Source organism: Lissotriton helveticus, chromosome 2_1 (assembly GCF_964261635.1).
Source record: "Lissotriton helveticus chromosome 2_1, aLisHel1.1, whole genome shotgun sequence".
NCBI classification, from domain to species: Eukaryota; Metazoa; Chordata; class Amphibia; order Caudata; family Salamandridae; genus Lissotriton; species Lissotriton helveticus.
Window position 1 is genome coordinate 1871775472 of NC_136059.1, and position 18420 is coordinate 1871793891.

Genomic DNA, 18420 nt, shown 5'->3' on the forward strand with positions numbered 1-18420 from the left:
GCCGTTTATAAAGAAGGCTGTGAGCTCCATTAGCTTGGCCAGAGATACTGCTTTAAGCCAGCCCAAGTCACGCAGTGAGGTGGTTTGTGGGAGCGCATTGGGGAACAAATCACAGTCCTATCTAACTAAGAATCTACCTCGCAGGATTAGAAAGCTCATGCTCTTGTTGAGACTATCTGTTGCCCTTAAGAGAAATTACCAATATTTGGGACAAAATACCGAAAGAGGAGAGAATCTTCAAAGTTTGTTGCTTACAAGTCAAAGATGTTAATCATGTGTTATTCGTGTGTCCAGAGTTGCAAAAGGCTAGGCGTATTTTCCTAAGACCATCATACATAAAATGTAACATTCATTCCGCCCACAAGGCACGCTCATTTGTTTTGTACCCATCAAATGAAATGGTTTGTCACAGGATTGATCTATTTTTGAAAAACTTTTTTGGGGCTGTTTATTAGGAAATTTTTATATTTCCTATGCTGTAACATTTTGATTTTTCTTCAACCAGCTGTATACGAGTCATAATATTTTTACTCTTGCTTTTTAGGAATGTGTTGTTTCATTTTGCTCCTTAAATGTTGCACTTGCTGTTCTACATGACTGTTTTATTCTCCCCCGCATTCTGTATAATATGCATGATCACAGATTTTAAGAAGGCAGCTTCCTACAAAGGAAAAACAATTTATTGAAGGAAATGCATTTCTTGTTTTATTTGCACTGTATAATTATGTGGACCTCCGTAGGAGTTCCATATCAAAATAAACTTGACTTGAGTGAGAAGGTCCAGCCTGATGAGGAGCTCTTTGTGGGGAATTACTGAGACATCTAGTACTGTTGTGTGCCAGGGCTGTTGGGCCGATGTGGGAGCTACTAGCATGAGAGATGCATGCCTTAGTTTTCAAACCAGAAAGAAGGAGAGGCAGAAAAGCATGGCCAAATATCCTTGTCCAATTCATCCAAAGAGCATTGCACTTGGATAGTGGGTGCGGGAACCTGGAGCCAATGTGTGGGCATTTTGTGTTATTTGTGGTCGAGAACATATTTATTTGTGGAAATCCCCATTTGTTTAAGTATTGGAGGAGGACTTTGGGGTGGATTTCCCATTCGTGGAGTTGTTTCCGCATCCTGCTGAGGAGGTCGGTGAAATGGTTGTCTGTTCCCAGGAAAGTGTTCTGCTAACAGACGAATGTAGTGATGTAAGGCCCTGCGCGAAATGGCCTGAGATAGGCATGAGAGCTGTGTTGAGTGTGTCCGCCCCCTGTTTTTGTAGATAGTACATGGTTGTTGTATTACCAGTCTGGACTAGGACATCCTTGCCGAACAGGTGAGGAAGGAACCCTTTCAATGCTAGGTGAACAGCTTGAAGCTCTAGGTAGTTGATGCGGAAAGTCTGGTGCTTGGAATCCCAAAGATCCTGAACTGTGAGGTCCTGTAAATATGCACCCCAGGCTATAAGGGATGAGTCTGTTGTCAAAGTGATGTGAGGAACAGGGTCTAGAAAAGACCGCCCCTTTAACAGATTTTTGGTGTTCCACCACTACAGAGAGAGAGGAGTGTGGCTGTTTATCAACCCTAGATTTTCTAACTGACCCTGTGACTGAGACTACTGTTGTAGGCATTCCAGTAACGGACGCATGTGAAAGTGAGTGTGGGGTACTATGGCAATACAGGAAGCCTTCATGCCCAGGAGCTGCCTCAGCACTGTCCTTACTGTGAACTGTTAATTGATAAAAAAAACGGGATATTAATGTTTGGAAATTTTGAATACTTGCAGTATTGGGATAAAAGCGAATCCTAGGTGTGTGTTTAGGATTGCACCCAGATATAACTGAATTTGTTGAGGTTTAAGCTGAGATTTGGTTCTGAAACCTAACTGATGAAGTAGATCTATGCAGCGTGAGTGTTGCTGACATAGATGAAGAGTATTAGCTTTGATGAGCCAGTCATCCAAATAAGGAAACACATGGATGTTTTGTCTGCTTCCAATGTGCTGCTAGGCTCTTGGTTAACACCAGAGGTCCATTAGTGACCCCGAAGGGTAGGACTTTAAGTGGTGGTGTTTTTCTGCTATCACAAATCTTAGATATTTGCAATGTGCTGGGTGTATTGGAATGTGGAAACCGGCGTCTTTTAAATCGAGGGCTGCAAGAAATATGCCTTTTTGGAGACGTGGGATCACAGTGTGACCATATGAAAGTGCTCTGAAAGGATGTAGTGTTTTAGGGGCCTTGGATCTAGAATAGGCCGTAAAGGTTCGGCTTTTTTGGGGACTAGAAGGTATAGGGAGTATACACCCAACCCTTGATGGTGTAGAGGGATAGGTACTATAGCTCCTTTGAGAAGAAGAGCTTGAACTTCCTGTTTGAGCAGTGTTTGATGTTGCAGTGAATCTGTGGGTGAGAGGTTGGGTGCTGGGAGGTGTGGTAATGTGCTCCAGGAAATCGCCATGTTGCATATTGTCTAATGTCCACTGGTCTGATGTTATTGACTGCAAGTGGGCTGACAGTTTTGTAAACGACCCTAGACTCGTGTTGTATGCTCAAGGGGAAGATGAGGAAAGTCACTGTTTAGTGGTGGGTGTTCGATCGCGTGGGGAAGCACCACTACCCTTGGCATTGTTGCCCCAGTAGGAGTCTCTAAGTAACCTCTTTAAGAGGAATACTGATTTTGGTTATGTTGGCAGGAGGTGGAAGCTTCCGAAGTTGTGGTTTTGGAACCCCCCACGATAGACGAAGCGGCAAAAGGAGCCCCGAGGTGTAGGATTTTTAAGGGCCCCTGTGGATTTTGCCATTTGTATCTTTACCAATTTTCTCCAGGGCCTCGTCGCCTTGAGGGCCAAAGAGATGTTCTTTATCAAAGGGTACATTTAGGAGATTTTGTAATCCCTCTTGCTGTGGTGTCGGCAGTGTATAAGGAACAACGTATGGAGGTGTTAGATATGAGTTTGCCATCTGCAACAGGTTCTTGTGCCCTTTTTGTGCTCATCTTGGAGATTTTGGAGGAGCTCCCAAGTTAACAGGATCATATCTGGCAAGCAAACCCAGTGAGTTGCCATGCGCCAACAGTTTTCAGGTTGGGCCACCACCCTTTCCCCCTCCATATCAATGTGCTTGTTCTCCTTGCCAGATGCTGGTGCGCCACTGTTAGCTTGTGGATTTTACTCTTTTACGAGTGGTGGTGATCACTAGCGAATCTGGTGGTATCTGTCCTCTAATCTAAATGGGAACTGATGGAGAGGGTTTATATTTTTTGTTAACCCCTGGGTGTTACTATTCTAGCCCTAACAGGGTCTTTGAAAATGTCTGCGTGGCATACCATGCCCTTTAGCATAGCTAAGTATTGAGCGCCCCTATGTGTAGACAACAGGGTTTCAAAAATAAAATCCTCTTCTAGGGGTTCTTTGTGCAGCTGCATGTCATGAAAAGTAGCAGCCCTACCTATCCTGATATGTAGAGGAATATAGCAGGAGGCGATGGACAGGCGGGGCAGAATTCTGGATCAGTGTCCCAGAGGATCTATATCGTAGGCGTCCCAGAGGTCATCATATGGTGGTGTCCCAAAAGTTTCATCCCCTGCATTGTGTCCACCTGTACCAATACCATGGGAACCCTCATGGTAGATATCTAGGGGGATCTTCAACAGACTGTGGTGGAGATGGTGAGTCTGACGGTAGTGGAGGTGGCGAGAGTGGTAGAAGAGGCAAAGGACTAGTTGCTTTGTCCATTTTCTTCTTATTCGGTGGAGTAGGTGTATCAAGAGCCTCTTGAAAATACAGCTTTCTTTTTGATGATGGCTGTGTTGGAGCCGGAGGCTTTGTGAGGATACGTCCAGTTTGAAGCTGAATTTGGATCTGCCTTTGTTGACCAACCAATTTCTCCTTTAATTTATGGAGAATAGGATCCACTGGATTTTTCTGAGCCGGCCTGGAAGGTTTTGGATCCAAGCCGTGTTTGTGTTTCGGTGTCAAAGTACCATGCAGTATACGAGTGGTGTATGTAGACAGTCAACCTGGCACCAATGGGCGGGTAGGTGCCGGGGTTGTTGACTCTGAAGTCTTTGGCTGGTATTTTGGTGCCGAGTCCGAGGACAGGGCGTTCAAACCAGCCAGGCATGGCCACGAGTCAGTGGTGGGCCGAAGGCCTCTTGTTCAAATGGTGAAGCAAGTTATTTCGAATGTTCAACAAGGGGTTGATGGGCAGGGTGTACAGTACTCACTGCTTGAGCCTCCGGTGTGACATCCACGATCCCAAAGTTGAAATTGTGTTCGGATTAAGAAATGATTCCAACAGAGAACACCTCTTCTTTGACTAAGGAAGCTTCAGGGTGGTGTTCTTCACCAGTGTCTTCATGACCGAAGAGGTCGAGTGTCCACTGTGCTCCTCCACTGCATTTTCAGGGTCTTCTTCTAACAGAGAGAGCGCTAGGCCTCGCAATCCGCATCCCTGTGTTCCGGTGATAAACACAGATTACAGACCTGATGGAAGTCGGTACATGGGTATTTGGCGTGGCAGAAAGGACAGAAACGAAAAGGCACCCATTTTGTTACCAGCAGGGCATTCTATGGAGGACCTGACGGAGACTGAGCTCGAATGCCCCGAAATGAGAGGCACTGAAGGGGCCTCAGAGGAAGGGTGTTGACTTGATGAGCGATTGTATCTCGATACGCAGAGTTGTAAAGCGTGATCAAAAACAATGCCAGCGCTGGTTAGAATGTCATGGGACCCGTAGAGAGATCCGTAATAGTCCCAAACCAGAGCGCAGGAACACACGTCAGAACCCGCCGGTGGAAATTAAACATTCTAACAATAGATTTGATGCCCATGCACATTATCACCAAGAGGAGAAATCACTCGAAATCAAAAGACTTCTCTAAGAAAAACAACTTCACACATCCATATCCAACAGTAGATGGCAGGAGTATGCAAAGCATGTGTATCTACAGCTACACATGTCTCGACGAAAAAAAGACCGAAAAGTTAATACCAGCATACAGGGAAATAAACCAATAAGAAAGAAATTTAAAGCAACGTCAACATGTCCTAAATGATACATAAAAAGACTTCGGATTCAGCCATACAAAATAAAAGATAGATTAAGGGAAGCAACTATTAATGCTATAAATATTAGTCTCAATTTATGTTGACGTTTTGAGACATCCAAATGTCCAAAGGAAAATACATGGTAGGCATCCCGGCAGTTGCAGGGAAATACATGGTTCATAATTGAAACTGTAGAACATTCATGATTTGCGACAAAAGTTGTGTGCGAATACTATTAAATTGGGACTTTTTTCAGAAAAACGTGCATAAGAACCCTTTAGCTTTCTGGAAGTGGGTTTGAACGCTATATCGTGGGAAATGGAGTAAAACAGTGGATAACATGGACAGAACCTGAAATTAAAAAGCTATTACATTAAGTTAATAAGAGTCTCATTTGTTTAGGCACTAAGCTAAAAAAAATGCAGCCTATTAAAAATCCAAGGCTCCAACCATTAACCAAATACTAAAGAGTTTTACAATAAGTTGGTGTTTGAAAAAAGTTAATTACTCGTGTTAACAAGTTTAAACTAAAATGCAAAGAAAACGATGGTATAGAGCATGATATGTTATGGACACATCTACAAATTAAAAAAATATTTTGGAACAAAAAACTGGAATCAGCAGTGCACAGTGAAAAATACTGAAAAGATTTCCAATAATCATTTCTTACCTGTTTGACCTCCTCTGCGCCATAACTAGAAAACGCAGCTCCACCACTGTCAACCACTCCTGAGGTCATGGTGCACAACCCAATGGTCTGATTGTTTTAATCAATGTGGACCAATCTCAGAAGGTCTCCCACAGTGTCAACAATCAATCACGAAGGCTTTCCGCACAACTCGATGCAAATGTCTTGAAATCCACTCCTCACCCACAGCTGTTAAACATTCTGCTGGAAAGAAGGACGGATACGTTACTTAAAACCCACAAACCGGGTGTTTGCTTTGGTAACAAGATTCATTCCGTTTCGTACACGAGAATTGCTTTGCCACTATAATTTTATTAATTTGATTGTACATGCAATGCATTAAAACCTATCCATGATTCAGGAGTGCAAATAATCCCGAACTGGGATTATTTCATGCTTTCCAATTTGCGTATTAATATTATTAACAATCTCCTTCGAATCAAACTACGGGTCTTGTTTAACGCTTACTGTCACTCTACAGCACAATGGCGAGCTATAGAGCCACAAAATACATACTGAATCGCTCCTGTGAGCGTATGCAATAGGTGTTATTACTACCCAACGCAATGGTAAACATTTTGTTAATCATATGAGAATGAGAGGATGTGAACCTGCGTCCAACACCCTGTACACAACGACATATTGCAGAGGATACACACAGGATAACATACCATTTACACACCAGTTTTAACTTAATGATTTAAGTGTGCATAAACAGTGATTCCAACAAAAGTCCTTAGATGGGCAGACCTACGAGCCAATCCTTCAAGTTAGCAAATAGTGGGGACTTCTCCATTTTGTGTGGTCATGCAAGTCTGAAGCAGCAGATCTTGTGGAAAGAGCGAACGAGAAGATGGACTGCTGAGATGGAATGATATGTCCGTAGTTAACTGCCCACCTGTGCCCACTTGTGCCTGTGCTACTTAACGGCTCGCGGCCGGGACTTTGTTGTTGACACCGCGTGGGGACTACTAGGACCAGCGGCCCCGTGATCCAGCCCACCTGTGCCCATTTGTGCCTGTGCTACTTAACGGCTCGCGGCCCCTGCTTCGCGGGAGCCGCTCGCAGCAGGGACTTTGTTGTTGACGCCGCGTGGGGACTACTAGGACCAACAGCCCAGTGATCCAGCCCGCCTGTGCTACTTAATGGCTCGCGGCCCCCGCTTCGCGGGAACCGCTCGCAGTCGGGACTTTGTTGTTGACGCCGCGTGGGGACTACTAGGACCAGCAGCCCCGTGATCCAGCCCACCTGTGCCCATTTGGCCTGTGCTACTTAACGGCTCGCGGTCCCCGCTCTGCGGGACGCGCGCGGGCGCGTGCTGGGCAAAGCCGGGGCCAAGGGCGGGCCCGATTGTGCCCATTGGAGGCTGGGCTGGGCCACCCCCTTAACGTCTGCAATATAAGGTCAGCTATTAGTAATTTTACTTTGTTTGTGATTTAACATCTTGCACCAGTCTTCAAGTACATCTACCAGCTGGACTGCAATGTCTGGCCGCGAGGGAAAAAGCAGGAAAGCGGCGACGGGGGGCCACGTAGTTGGAACTTTGGACCAGTTCATCACAAGGGCCACTTCGGTCTTGGCACATGAAATCGCTCTGACCGAGCGCCGAGTGTCTCAAGAACTGTAATTTGCCAAACGCTCTTCGATGGGTGATTTCATTATGGCACAAACTCCTGAGAGAGCTAACGGTAGGACCGTGGCCCGTCGAGCCCCACAACTGGGTGGTAGTCATTCGGGCGTGCTTCCCCGAAGTATGCGTAAGAACACCCAAGTCTCCAATATTGATGCCCAGGTACTTATTAGCCCTGCAGTGGGGGGGGTTGACACCGGAAGCCCTACGGGATAAATCTGTAAAGAAGACGGGGCAATTCCGAAAAGGAAGCGAGGAGAGGGTCCACAGAGGGGTAAAAATCCAAAAATTCAGAAGCTGAATGAATTTGGAGGCACATTTGATGTCAACCACCTAAGTCCAGTTACGCCAGAGGAGAATATAGCATCTGTTGCTCCTCTTTCTGGCCCTCTGTTGCCATTACACGATAAACTTTAGTCAAAGATTGGTGGCCTCATTACTACCTCTATGCAACCCTTGCTTGATAGGCTCATAGCGATAGAGGAGAGGCTGCTGAAATTCGAATCTTCGGCAATGGCAAACTTTGATGGGATACAGAAGAATCTACCGGGGAAACACCTGGACAAGAACGCAACAACTGAGGGATGTAGGGCTGTGCACAGTACTAATACGAATCCAGACCCCCCACGTTGTAGAATTAATGGAAGGCCCAGTATGTGGGAATGCTGCACTAAGTGAAATGATTGATAGCGGCAGAGCAGGAAATAGTGCCCCATCGCGGGGTGGGATCCAACAACCCCAACCCTCGGAATTGGACTCTGCATTAGGGACACAGAGGGGTCCGAATGGCTCTGATAACTATGTGAATACCCTATCACACATTGATTTTCCACCGGAGTCAGTACCATTTCTGGTTGTTTTGGCCGGGGTTCCGGAGTTAGCTGAGGGTAGGTCAGAATCTTATACTGAATTGAAAAATAAAACCACCCATTGGCTAAATACTCATAGGCCCCTCCCTCCAAATATACGCAGCAAAATCTTGTTTGCACGCAGAGTAAACTGGGTTGGTTGAAGGAAGAAAGATATCCAAGGGAACTGCATAGTAGGTAACTTTGGAGATAGGTGGGCGGCCCCCCATATCTGTAAGGGACAACATCGAAACCCCAAATCCTCCTTACGGGCCCTGGACCGTAACTATTTCTATACTAATACATCCCGAGGTGAGCAGTTGGGGTACCAGGATAGGATCTGGGAGGGGCGACACGATCGTGGAACCCCGATCAATACCTTAGGGTTGGACGGTTTCGATTCTGCATTTAATATTCCTGTAAGAAATAGATACAGTATCTTGGACATGGTCGATTGACTGGAACCAACTTAGGTATCACCCCCCATTAGCCCTAAACACTTTGTTGATTTTATTTCGGGTGTGAGGGATGAGTTTTTCGGCCAACCCCTTCAGCAAGGGAGTGTAAATGGGTGTGAAGGAGGGGCGAGGACCAGCATCCCTAGTGTACTTGAGGAGGTTGGCCACTTGGAGGCTGGTTCTAATTCTAACTCTAATAGTGCAACAGTTGGGGAGGAGGGCACATTCCACTAAACCACTGCTTCCTCATGTGAATGTATAGGTTCCCCAGCTAACCCCCCCCCGGGCAAGAAATGGAGTCCAATCCTGAGGGCAAGACGGAAGGAACCCTTAATAGTATCACGGTTATGTCTTGGAATATAGCAGGACTACGGGCCAAATTAGAGCAGCCGGACTGGGGTAACTTTGTAGTTGAGCCCGAAATAGGTCTTTTTCAGGAAACTTGGGCTTTAAAAACCCCACATAGAGTAGGATTTGTACCATACAGTGAGCCAGCAGTGAAAGGTTCAAGAGGTAGACCTTCCGGGGGTCTATGTATTTGGGTGGGCTCCCATTTGGGGTACACAGTAAAGTGTCTTGTCACCCATACGCCGGATATCCAATGTATCCTCCTCTCCAAGGCGGACCTACCTAATTTGACCATAAATAATGTATACTCCAGACCAGTAAAACATGGGTATACCTCACCAACGCTGGACCATGTGGCAGCCTTATTGGAAACACTTTCAGGGGAAGTACCTTCCATCATAGGTGGCGATTTCAACTGCCAATTTGAGCCCCTAAATGGGTTGCCTTCATCAATCTTGTCTGAGGAGGATGCAACTATCGATCCCTGACGCTAATGCCTATCCCATAAGGGGATGGACCCCCTTTGGTCCTCCAATTGACCTCCCTAACTCTTACACACTCACTGAGGGCCTGTAATGGCAGGTTCACTGATGATAATCCGGGTTATTTTACTTATAACAAACCAGCCCATGAATCCATAATAGACTATATCTTAATAGACACACCGACATTTGGCACAAAGTAATAAAGTTCCGTGTTTACCCCCGGCCAGAAAGTGACCACAACCCTCTGGTCCTGTCTTTGGCTATACAAGTGCCAGAATCGGGGCAAGTTGTGGAACAAGATAGTTTAATAGTGGTCGGTGGAGGTAGACGCATCCATTGGGGTGCAATATCCCAGTCCCAAGACACAATAAGTAAAATCTATACACGTGTCATTCCTATGCTGGAAAAGGCAAACCTTCTTATTAGCCCTGGAGCATGTGAGATTTCCAACGCAGAACTAGCAACCCTCCACCAGGATTTGGTTGCAACTCTGGCACCCTTTTTCACACCAATAGACTAACGAAGAGCAATCGATCCGGGGGCAAAAGTCCCTGGTTCAACACAAAGTGCAGAGATGCTAAAAGTGCCCTAATGATATCCCTTAAAAAGAGCGATAGTGCAATCATTAGGAAAAGTAGGTCTCTTTTTAAAAAGGTGATTTTATGTGCAAAGGCAGAATGGGGAATGGGAAGATGGCAGGCAATAAAAAATGCCTTAGACCGAAAAGATTTTAGAGCTTTTTGGAACCTAATCCACTCTGGACGAGTCGAGGGTAAGTCTGCCATAGAGCCTAACACCTCTGAGGATGCCTGTTGCCTTCATTTTTAAACAATTATAAGTATACTCAAGTACAACAGAAGATCAATCCATGAACGGCAATACAAGTAATACTCGAATTTTAGCTGTTTTCATGGACCCACCAACCTGTACTTTGGTTGAGGTGTCCATCGCAATTGCGAAGATACTACCAAGTAAGGCTTGTGGGTTAGACAGAATCCCCGGGGATCTTTATAGAAGTGAACCGGCAGTGTGGGCCCCATACTTCCAATTGCTTTTTAATGAGATTCTTAATGAGATACCGCCCCCTGCCACATGGGCCTGGGCTGAGATCATCCCGATTTATAAAAAGGGGTCCCCAACTGACCCAGTTAATTACAGGCCGATAAGTCTGATAGATGTGTCCCCAAAAATGTATGCCAGAGTGCAATTAGCTAGGTCGCACGAGTGGATGGAGGACCATGACATTCTGACCGCCCTCCAAGCGGGTTTTAGAAGCAAAACATCGACTATAGACCAGTTGTTTAGGTTACAACTGATCCACTGGAAACATATAGTCCTGGAGGGTGGAAGTCTGTACCTCACGTTCGTGGACCTAAAATCAGCCTTTGATATGGTAGACCGCGAACAACTGTGGGGCATACTGCTAGATATGGGGGTCCCACCTTATTTATGCCATCAGTTTAGGCGCCTCCATGAGGGAACTTTTGCTAGGTTGAGGTTTGGCAAGAATGGTAAACTGACCTCTCCTTTTCCCGTTGAGAAGGGGGTGAGACAGAGGTGTGTGCTTGCTCCGACCCTTTTTTCCCCCTCTTTCTCAACAGGTTAATCGAAGACCTTCTTGCAGTTAAAGATATAGACCCCCCAAAAAATGTCAAGCCGCAAAATTTCCTGCACTAATGTTTGCGGATGACACCCTGCTCCTCTCGAAATTATCTATGGGGATGCAGCGTGTCCTAGAGGAGTTTGGCCAGTTTTGTAAGAGGAGGAATTTGGTGGTTAATATCTCAAAGACCAAATATATGGTCTTTAATGCAAACTCCACCAATAGTCCTCACCCCACTCTGGATGGCAGACCACTAGAAAGAGTTTCTATTTTTGACTATTTAGGACTCTCCTTAAATGATAAAATGGGGTGGGCTTCCCAAATTAACAAGGCCAACCTTAAACTGACCCAGGCCACTGGAGGGATCCTAAAACTTTACAAAACCTCGGCTTCAAAGATTAGAAGTCCCCCAGCAGAAATTTATACAATACAAGCCAGGGGATCAGCTACAGGGGATCAGCTACATATGGGGCAGAACTGGGGTGGGGGCATTGCTCTGATCACGAGGGGACACCAGGTACCAGACTCCTGGAAAGGGGCCGAAGTAGTCACTGTGTATAAGAAGGGGGCAAGAGATGACCCTGCGAACTACAGACCTATCAGTCTGATAGACATAATTCAGAAAGTGGTCGGCAGGGTCATCATCTCAAGAGTAGGTGACTGGATAGAGGAGGCTAGTATCCTCTCCCACTTACAAGCGGGGTTCAGAAGGAAGGTTGGCACGATGGACCAGGTCTTTCGTTTTTTTGCCATCTATTGGAAGGCGGTTACCATCAAGAAAGGCAGTTTGTATATGGCCTTCATAGATCTCAAAACTGCATTCGACCTGGTCCCTCGTGCAAAACTTTGGCAAATACTTGGAGAGATGGGTTTTCCCAGCAGTCTTCTGAACCTAATCGTGAAGCTACACGAGGGGAATTATGCGAGGGTTAGATGGGGATCCCAGGGACAACTAACAGATAGGATCCCAGTGCGGAGAGGAGTACGTCAGGGCTGTGTCATGGCTCCGACCCTCTTCTCCCTATTCGTAAATGGAGTGGTTGACCATCTGAAGAGGGAAGAGACGGATGCCCCATCCCTGGCGGGGGAGAGAATCCCCACACTTCTCTTCGCGGATGACACCCTATTAATTTCCAAATCCCCGGTGGGCTTACAAAAACTCTTGAATCGGTTTAGCTCCTTCTGCACCACCCGAGGCTTAACCATCAATACATCGAAAACTAAATTGATGGCTTTTGCCCCCTCAAAAAGATTTAAAAATCACTTTGTGCTCAATAGTGCCCCCCTCGAGCTGGTTGAATCCTTTGACTATCTAGGAGTCCGGATAAACAGCCGCATGACCTGGAAGGACCATCTTTCCAAAATGCTACTTAGTCACCGTAGAGTATCCGGGGTGACGCTGAAGGAGCTCCGGGAGTCAAGTAGTAAACCGGTCTCCCCAGCTATGGCCATCTATGAGGGACAGATCCTTCCTGCAGCACTTTATGGCTCCGAACTGTGGGGGTTCGAAGGGGTTACAGATCTGATGGTAGCGGAAAATAATTTCTTTAGGAAAGTGGTAGCTCTTCCCGCTTCCACCCCAATGATCCCACTAAGATTAGATCTGGGCAGAAGAACATTAATGGACTTGGTGAGGTTACGCCCATTGCTCTTCTGGTCCCGACTAAGAAGAACTGAGGAGCTCGCAAAGTATGCAGAAGGGTTGGACGATCTACTCTTGCTGGACACATGTAAAAAAATAGGATGGCTAAATAAACTGAAAGAACTGGCCTTCAATTTGGGTCTAAGAGAGGCATGGGAGTCGCAATCACCGCCACCCAAAGATGTTATTAAAAAACTATACTGGGATTGGGTACAGAGTAACGCCATGAGGGTTACGAATGTGGGCTCACTTACTGATCAATTTTTGTCAATTAAGTGTGTGAGAAAATTGGAACCCTTTCTCGACCTGATAACTAAACCGTTGGATCGAGCGCTGTACCTAAAATTGCGATATGGGACGCTCCCGGTGCATGACTTTACGACGAGATGGTCGAATTCTGATGCCCTCTTGCGTGCATGCCCTGGCTGTGCGGCTCCAAAGGAATCGGTGGCTCACTTGATTTTCGCCTGTCCAGCCTACAAAGGGGCGCGGAAACTCTGGTTGAAGCCCGTCTGTAGGGAATTAGGGTTGAGGTGCCACAGCCAGGCACTACGCGTCCTCTCTACAGATTCTTCATCTGCCATTATGATTTGTGGGGTGGCCAAATTTTTGGGTAGTGCGTGGTTGATACGCTCCCGCTTACTAAAATTGCTCCCGGGGGGTCCTACAGGCTGATGCTGAATTTACTGTGTAGTAATTTATTGAAATGAGGTGCCCATGCTTTTTATTGTGTTTTATAATCTTTTTACTGGTAATTTGGAAATGTATATGTATATGTATTCTTTTATGGTGACAAATTGCCGAATAAAGATATTCAAACTGCATTGCTCGCGAATGCCCTCACGGTTACTGAAAATAATTTTATGAGACAGATCCTAGGCTTACCCAAGAACACGCCTATTGTTCGACTCAGAATGGACCTGGGCATCAGCCCCATAGCAGACTTGATTTCGTCGCGTCCACTGTTATACTGGCGACGTCTTTGGAGCACTCCAGAACTGGCCCACTATAGGGACAATTTGAAAGCGGTGTTGTCCACTATGGGGGCGGGTAAGATCCCTTGGTTGGCTTTTGTTAGGGATACAACTAGAGCATTGGGTTTGGGAGATTTATGGTCTACACCTGAAGCCGCATGTGCTGAAATCTCAAAAAAGTCCCTAGCATCTACTCTGAAGGATCACAAACTGGCGCGTATCGCGCAGACAGTTGACACTTCCAGTTTAACGTATGGATTCTTGGACTCTAAGTGCCAATGCAAATTTGAACAAGTGATAGATACTATGCAACCAGTACTAGTTAAAAAATTGTATCTGCAATTTAGGTATGGGACCCTTCCGCTTAACGCCCGTACCAATATGTGGGAAGGCGGGGCAAGCCGCCTTTGTCCCGGGTGCTCAGTGGAGGAAGAAACCGTTACTCATGTGGTATTCTTCTGTCCAGCATACAAGAGTCCCAGATCTAGGTGGGTGATTCAATTTTGTAAAAACCTGGGCATTAGGCACTATAGAGAAATCTTTAGAATCCTAAAATCAGACACTGACCCGGTTACTGTTGCTGTGATATCGAAATTTTTATTTGCAATGTGGTCCAAGAGAAGGTATCTTCTTGCTACTGGTTTTGTCAACTTGTAAGGATGACTACAAGGACGGTAATATATCAATTATTAGTAGGGGTTGCTGTGCTTGTGATGATTTTATATGATCGTTTTTAATTTGATTTTAACATTTACATGCTAAATTATATTCTTAAGATATTTTTTTAGATTTCCCATACTGTCGTTTATTAATGGTCTAACCGCCTAAATGGAAAAACTGTACTTGTATAGTGTATGTATATCTCTGCATTTGTGAATTGGACTGTTTGGCGCTTTCTTAATTGGTTGTAAAAACTGTACCTTCTTTTTTTTCTATGCACTTTTATGTCCAGTTTGGCCGAAATAAAGTTATTATGATGAATGCTGTACTTCAACGATAGATTTCTACTTGAGCCTCACTATAAGAGCCTCCGCCTCAGCCCAGAATGGGCCATGTTCATTTTCCTGGGATTTGGCAGGTGTCAAGCTACACAATCTTTGAAAGTTCATACAATAGATAAGTGAGTCAACACACTACTGGCATCTGCAGAGATCAGAATGTCACAAATTTCAACCCCAACAAGGTAGACTCAGCCATCCACTCTGCCCACGTTGGCAAAATAGTGTACCATTGAATGAGTAATTTCTAACGAAAGATTGCCATGCTGTGACTCTTCCAGGCATCTAGCTTGGAGAGTGTGTTTGTGTTTGTGGTGTGGTGTGGTGTGGTGTGGTGGGTGGGGGGGCAGTGAGCCTCTCTCCTCCAGGCAGTTAATTTCTTCAGGCTCCTAGCTTTGTGTGTGTGGTAGCAGCGAGTCTCTCTCACTGCCAGGCAGTGACACTCTCTCACTGCCAAACGGAATTCCACCAATACTGTACAAGTATGATGCAGAATTCTGGAGCATTCATAGAACCAGTCTTTAAGAGCATTCAGGAAACAGTAACAAGTCCGGCCTCCTGGAAAGGATTAATAATCAGCCCAATTTAAAAACAGGGCGTGAGGAGTAACCCCAAAAATGTGTCTTGTCGCCGTACAAGACAGAGGCGAAGTATTATGCGGGGCTAGTGCTAGAGGAATTATCATCCTGGGCATTGTCCAAACACATCATTCCCGTAAGTCAAACAGGATTTTGTAAGGAGCACAGCACTACTACTAATATCATGACACTAACCTTGTTGATAGACGCGGCCAAAGCTGCTAAGAGCTCGCTATTTTTATGTTTCAAAGATTATAGTGCAGCATTCGACCATGTAGATCGAGCCAAACTCTGGCAGAAGCTGGAAAAGTGGGGGATACCAAAGCCTCTCCTCAATCAGTTGATATTATTACATACAGACACATGGGTCAAGATTGAGCTGGGACGCACCTTTCAGGGCAAATCAACACCTCCAAATGCCTAAAACTAGGGTGCGTTCCAGACCCCACGCTTTTTTACCTCTTTTTAGCAGACCTCCCAGGGGAATTGGATAATAGTATATTGCATACTCCACATCTGGGAAATATCTCGCTGTCCAATCTCCTATACGCAGATTACCTGGTTTGAATAAGCCGGGCTCCAATCTACAATGCCAATAGCTCAAACTTGCATAATTGCGAGACCTATTGAATTGCAAATGCTTGTGAATTCGCTTTTCTCTGCAGGTTCATTGATACCACTCGTGTGATCTTGTTTCTATGCACCCAGCACTCACACATGCCCCAGTTCTGCAAATGTACTTACACCTTTTTATTGATCCAGTAAAAGATGCCCCGTTTATGTAGTAGTATGAGACTCGAGGTGTCCATGGCTCTTACTGTACATCACACACCTTCTCCACCGGTGTCCAGTCCAGACCTGGGTGCGGGCGCTTGACCGGCCTCGCGGCAGGGTGGTAAATCATCTGGACCCAGAGCAATCACTTGCTAAGAGACTGCAGTGACGTGTACAGAGATAGAAGAAACAGGGGCACGGAAGAACCTGCAGAAACTTGTTTGTTGCACATCTGAACCAAGGGAATCAAAATAGCACTCGGTGACCCTGAACACTCATGTCACGCGCTGCAACAGTGGGAAGATAGGCAATGGGCCCGGGTTGTGAGCAGGCGGGCAACGCAGGGGCTGAGCCTCCAGTGCCAAGGCCCTGGGCTCCTGGCTGACTCTGGGTGTGATCTTGGGCGGAGTCAATGGGGTGTATCACAGGGGCTGAGCCTCCAGTGCCAAGGCCTGGGCTCCTGGCTGACTCTCATTGTGATCCTGGGCCGAGTCAATGGGGTGTACCGCAGGGGCTGAGCCTCCAGTGCCAAGGCCTGGGCTCCTGGCTGACTCTCAGTGTGATCCTGGGCGACTCGCTTTGTTAGTCTGTGTTGTGTTTAATGGCTCCCATGATAAGAGCAGTGTACCTCGAGGGACAGGTCTGATGACCAAAGCCTCAGTTTAGCACCTGTGTAACCTCGGAGACAGATTTCTTGGAGTCAGAAATCATGGGTGCCTATCCTGGAGAGGGGGAGTTGGGGATGTTTTGCTTGTTGGGGAGGGTATTTTTTTAAGGGGATCCAGGCATGTCGTGAGAGAGGGTATGTTTCAATATGTTCCAAATAAATATCTGCAATGGGACCCCCACTAGGTTTAGCATGTCTCTCGTGGAATGTGCGGGGCATGCTTTCTATGTTCAGGCGCCACAAAATACATTCCTATTTGATTCATAGGGGCATCCAAATTGCATTCCTCCAGGAAACCCATCTCCTGGCACAAGAGAGGAGAGTGTAACAGCGCTGCTGGAGAGGTCAGGTCTTTCACACTACATACTCTGCATTTGCAAGGGGGGTACTGATTTGGGTAAGAGCTAGAGTCCCATTCCAATGCACAACACAAGTGATTGACCCTGAGGGCAGATATGTGGTGGTACAGGGGAAACTAGATGGCAGGGACCTCATCCTGGGTTGCATATACACGCCTAATACAGACCAGCCGGCCTTCTTCTCCTTACTGTCACGCAAATTAGGGACTGCTCTGACGGGAACACTGATGCTGGGGTTCAACTTTAACTGCGCTGCGGATTTCAACCTAGATCGCTCCCACCACCCCCCCTCCCTAGTGCGCCAGCGGACAGACTGGCAGAAGCGCGGCATAGTTGGCAGCTGAAATGGGGGTTTAATCGATACCTGGCGAGCCCAGCACCCTTTGGCCCGAGATGACTCCTTTTTCTCCGCTCTCCATGAGCTACATGTCCGCCTCTATGCCATTCTGTGCTCGCCTGATGTCCATGGGGAAATTAGTAGCAGTGAATACCTCACCAGGACGATATCTGATCACAACCCAGTTCTGGCCCACCCACAATGGTCCCGCACGCGCCCCAAGATTCCCAACTGGAGACTGAGACCGGATGCTTTAGATGATCAGGCTTTCCGTACAGCCATTGCGACAGCTATCACGGAATACTTCCAGGTTAATGAGGGAACAGCCGCATCTGTGAACGTGGAGTGGGACGCCTGTAAAGCAGTCCTTAGGGATAGGTGCACGTCCACACTAGCAGGGGTTAGGAAGGTCCTCCTCCAGGACATCCAAAGAGACGATGAGTGCTTGCGACCGCTGGAGAAAGAAAGGCCTGAGAACCCGACCAAACACGGAGAATTAATAGAAGCAAGAGAAGTAGTGGCCGCCAATGTAGAACAACTGCGTTGTTTCGACTATAAAACATACATCACACGAGCACATATATCGGGTGCCCTCCTCGCTTGGCTGGCGAATCCGGCCCGCCGCGGCTCAGTCATACTGGAGCTGCAGGATCGGCTGGGGGTAGCTAGATCTGATCAACAGGGGATCAACAAACTATTCTACGACTATTATACGGAGCTGTATCGTAGTCGAGTGGCCCCCTCAGAGGAAGAGCTACAGGAGTTTACACAGGGGGGTTTATCTGCCGGCGCTGGACGAGGATACGGCAAAGGCATTGGGACAGGAGATCGAAATACAGAAGGTACGGGTAGCCATCAAAACTATGGCCCGTAATAAAACCCCGGGCACGGATGGCTTGCCAGTAGAATTTTACCTTGTCTACACTGTTTTGCTTGCCTCACAGCTCACGCGCCTATATAATGAGGCTAAGAGAATTGGCAGGTTACCTGACTCC

General features: G+C 46.6%; 1 protein-coding gene across 3 annotated transcripts in view; it reads right to left on the reverse strand.

Annotated features, from left to right (window-relative positions):
• ELF2 (E74 like ETS transcription factor 2) overlaps positions 1 to 18420 on the reverse strand; it is a 578592-nt gene that overhangs the window by 289660 nt on the left and 270512 nt on the right. For 2 of the 3 annotated variants that reach the window (XM_078676779.1, XM_078676781.1), the window contains exon 4: positions 5707 to 5928. In XM_078676779.1, coding sequence (XP_078532905.1) covers positions 5707 to 5775 — 69 coding nt within the window. In that variant the 5' untranslated portion in view covers positions 5776 to 5928. The remainder of the gene's footprint in view (positions 1 to 5706; positions 5929 to 18420) is intronic. The other variant, XM_078676782.1, reaches the window with a different exon arrangement.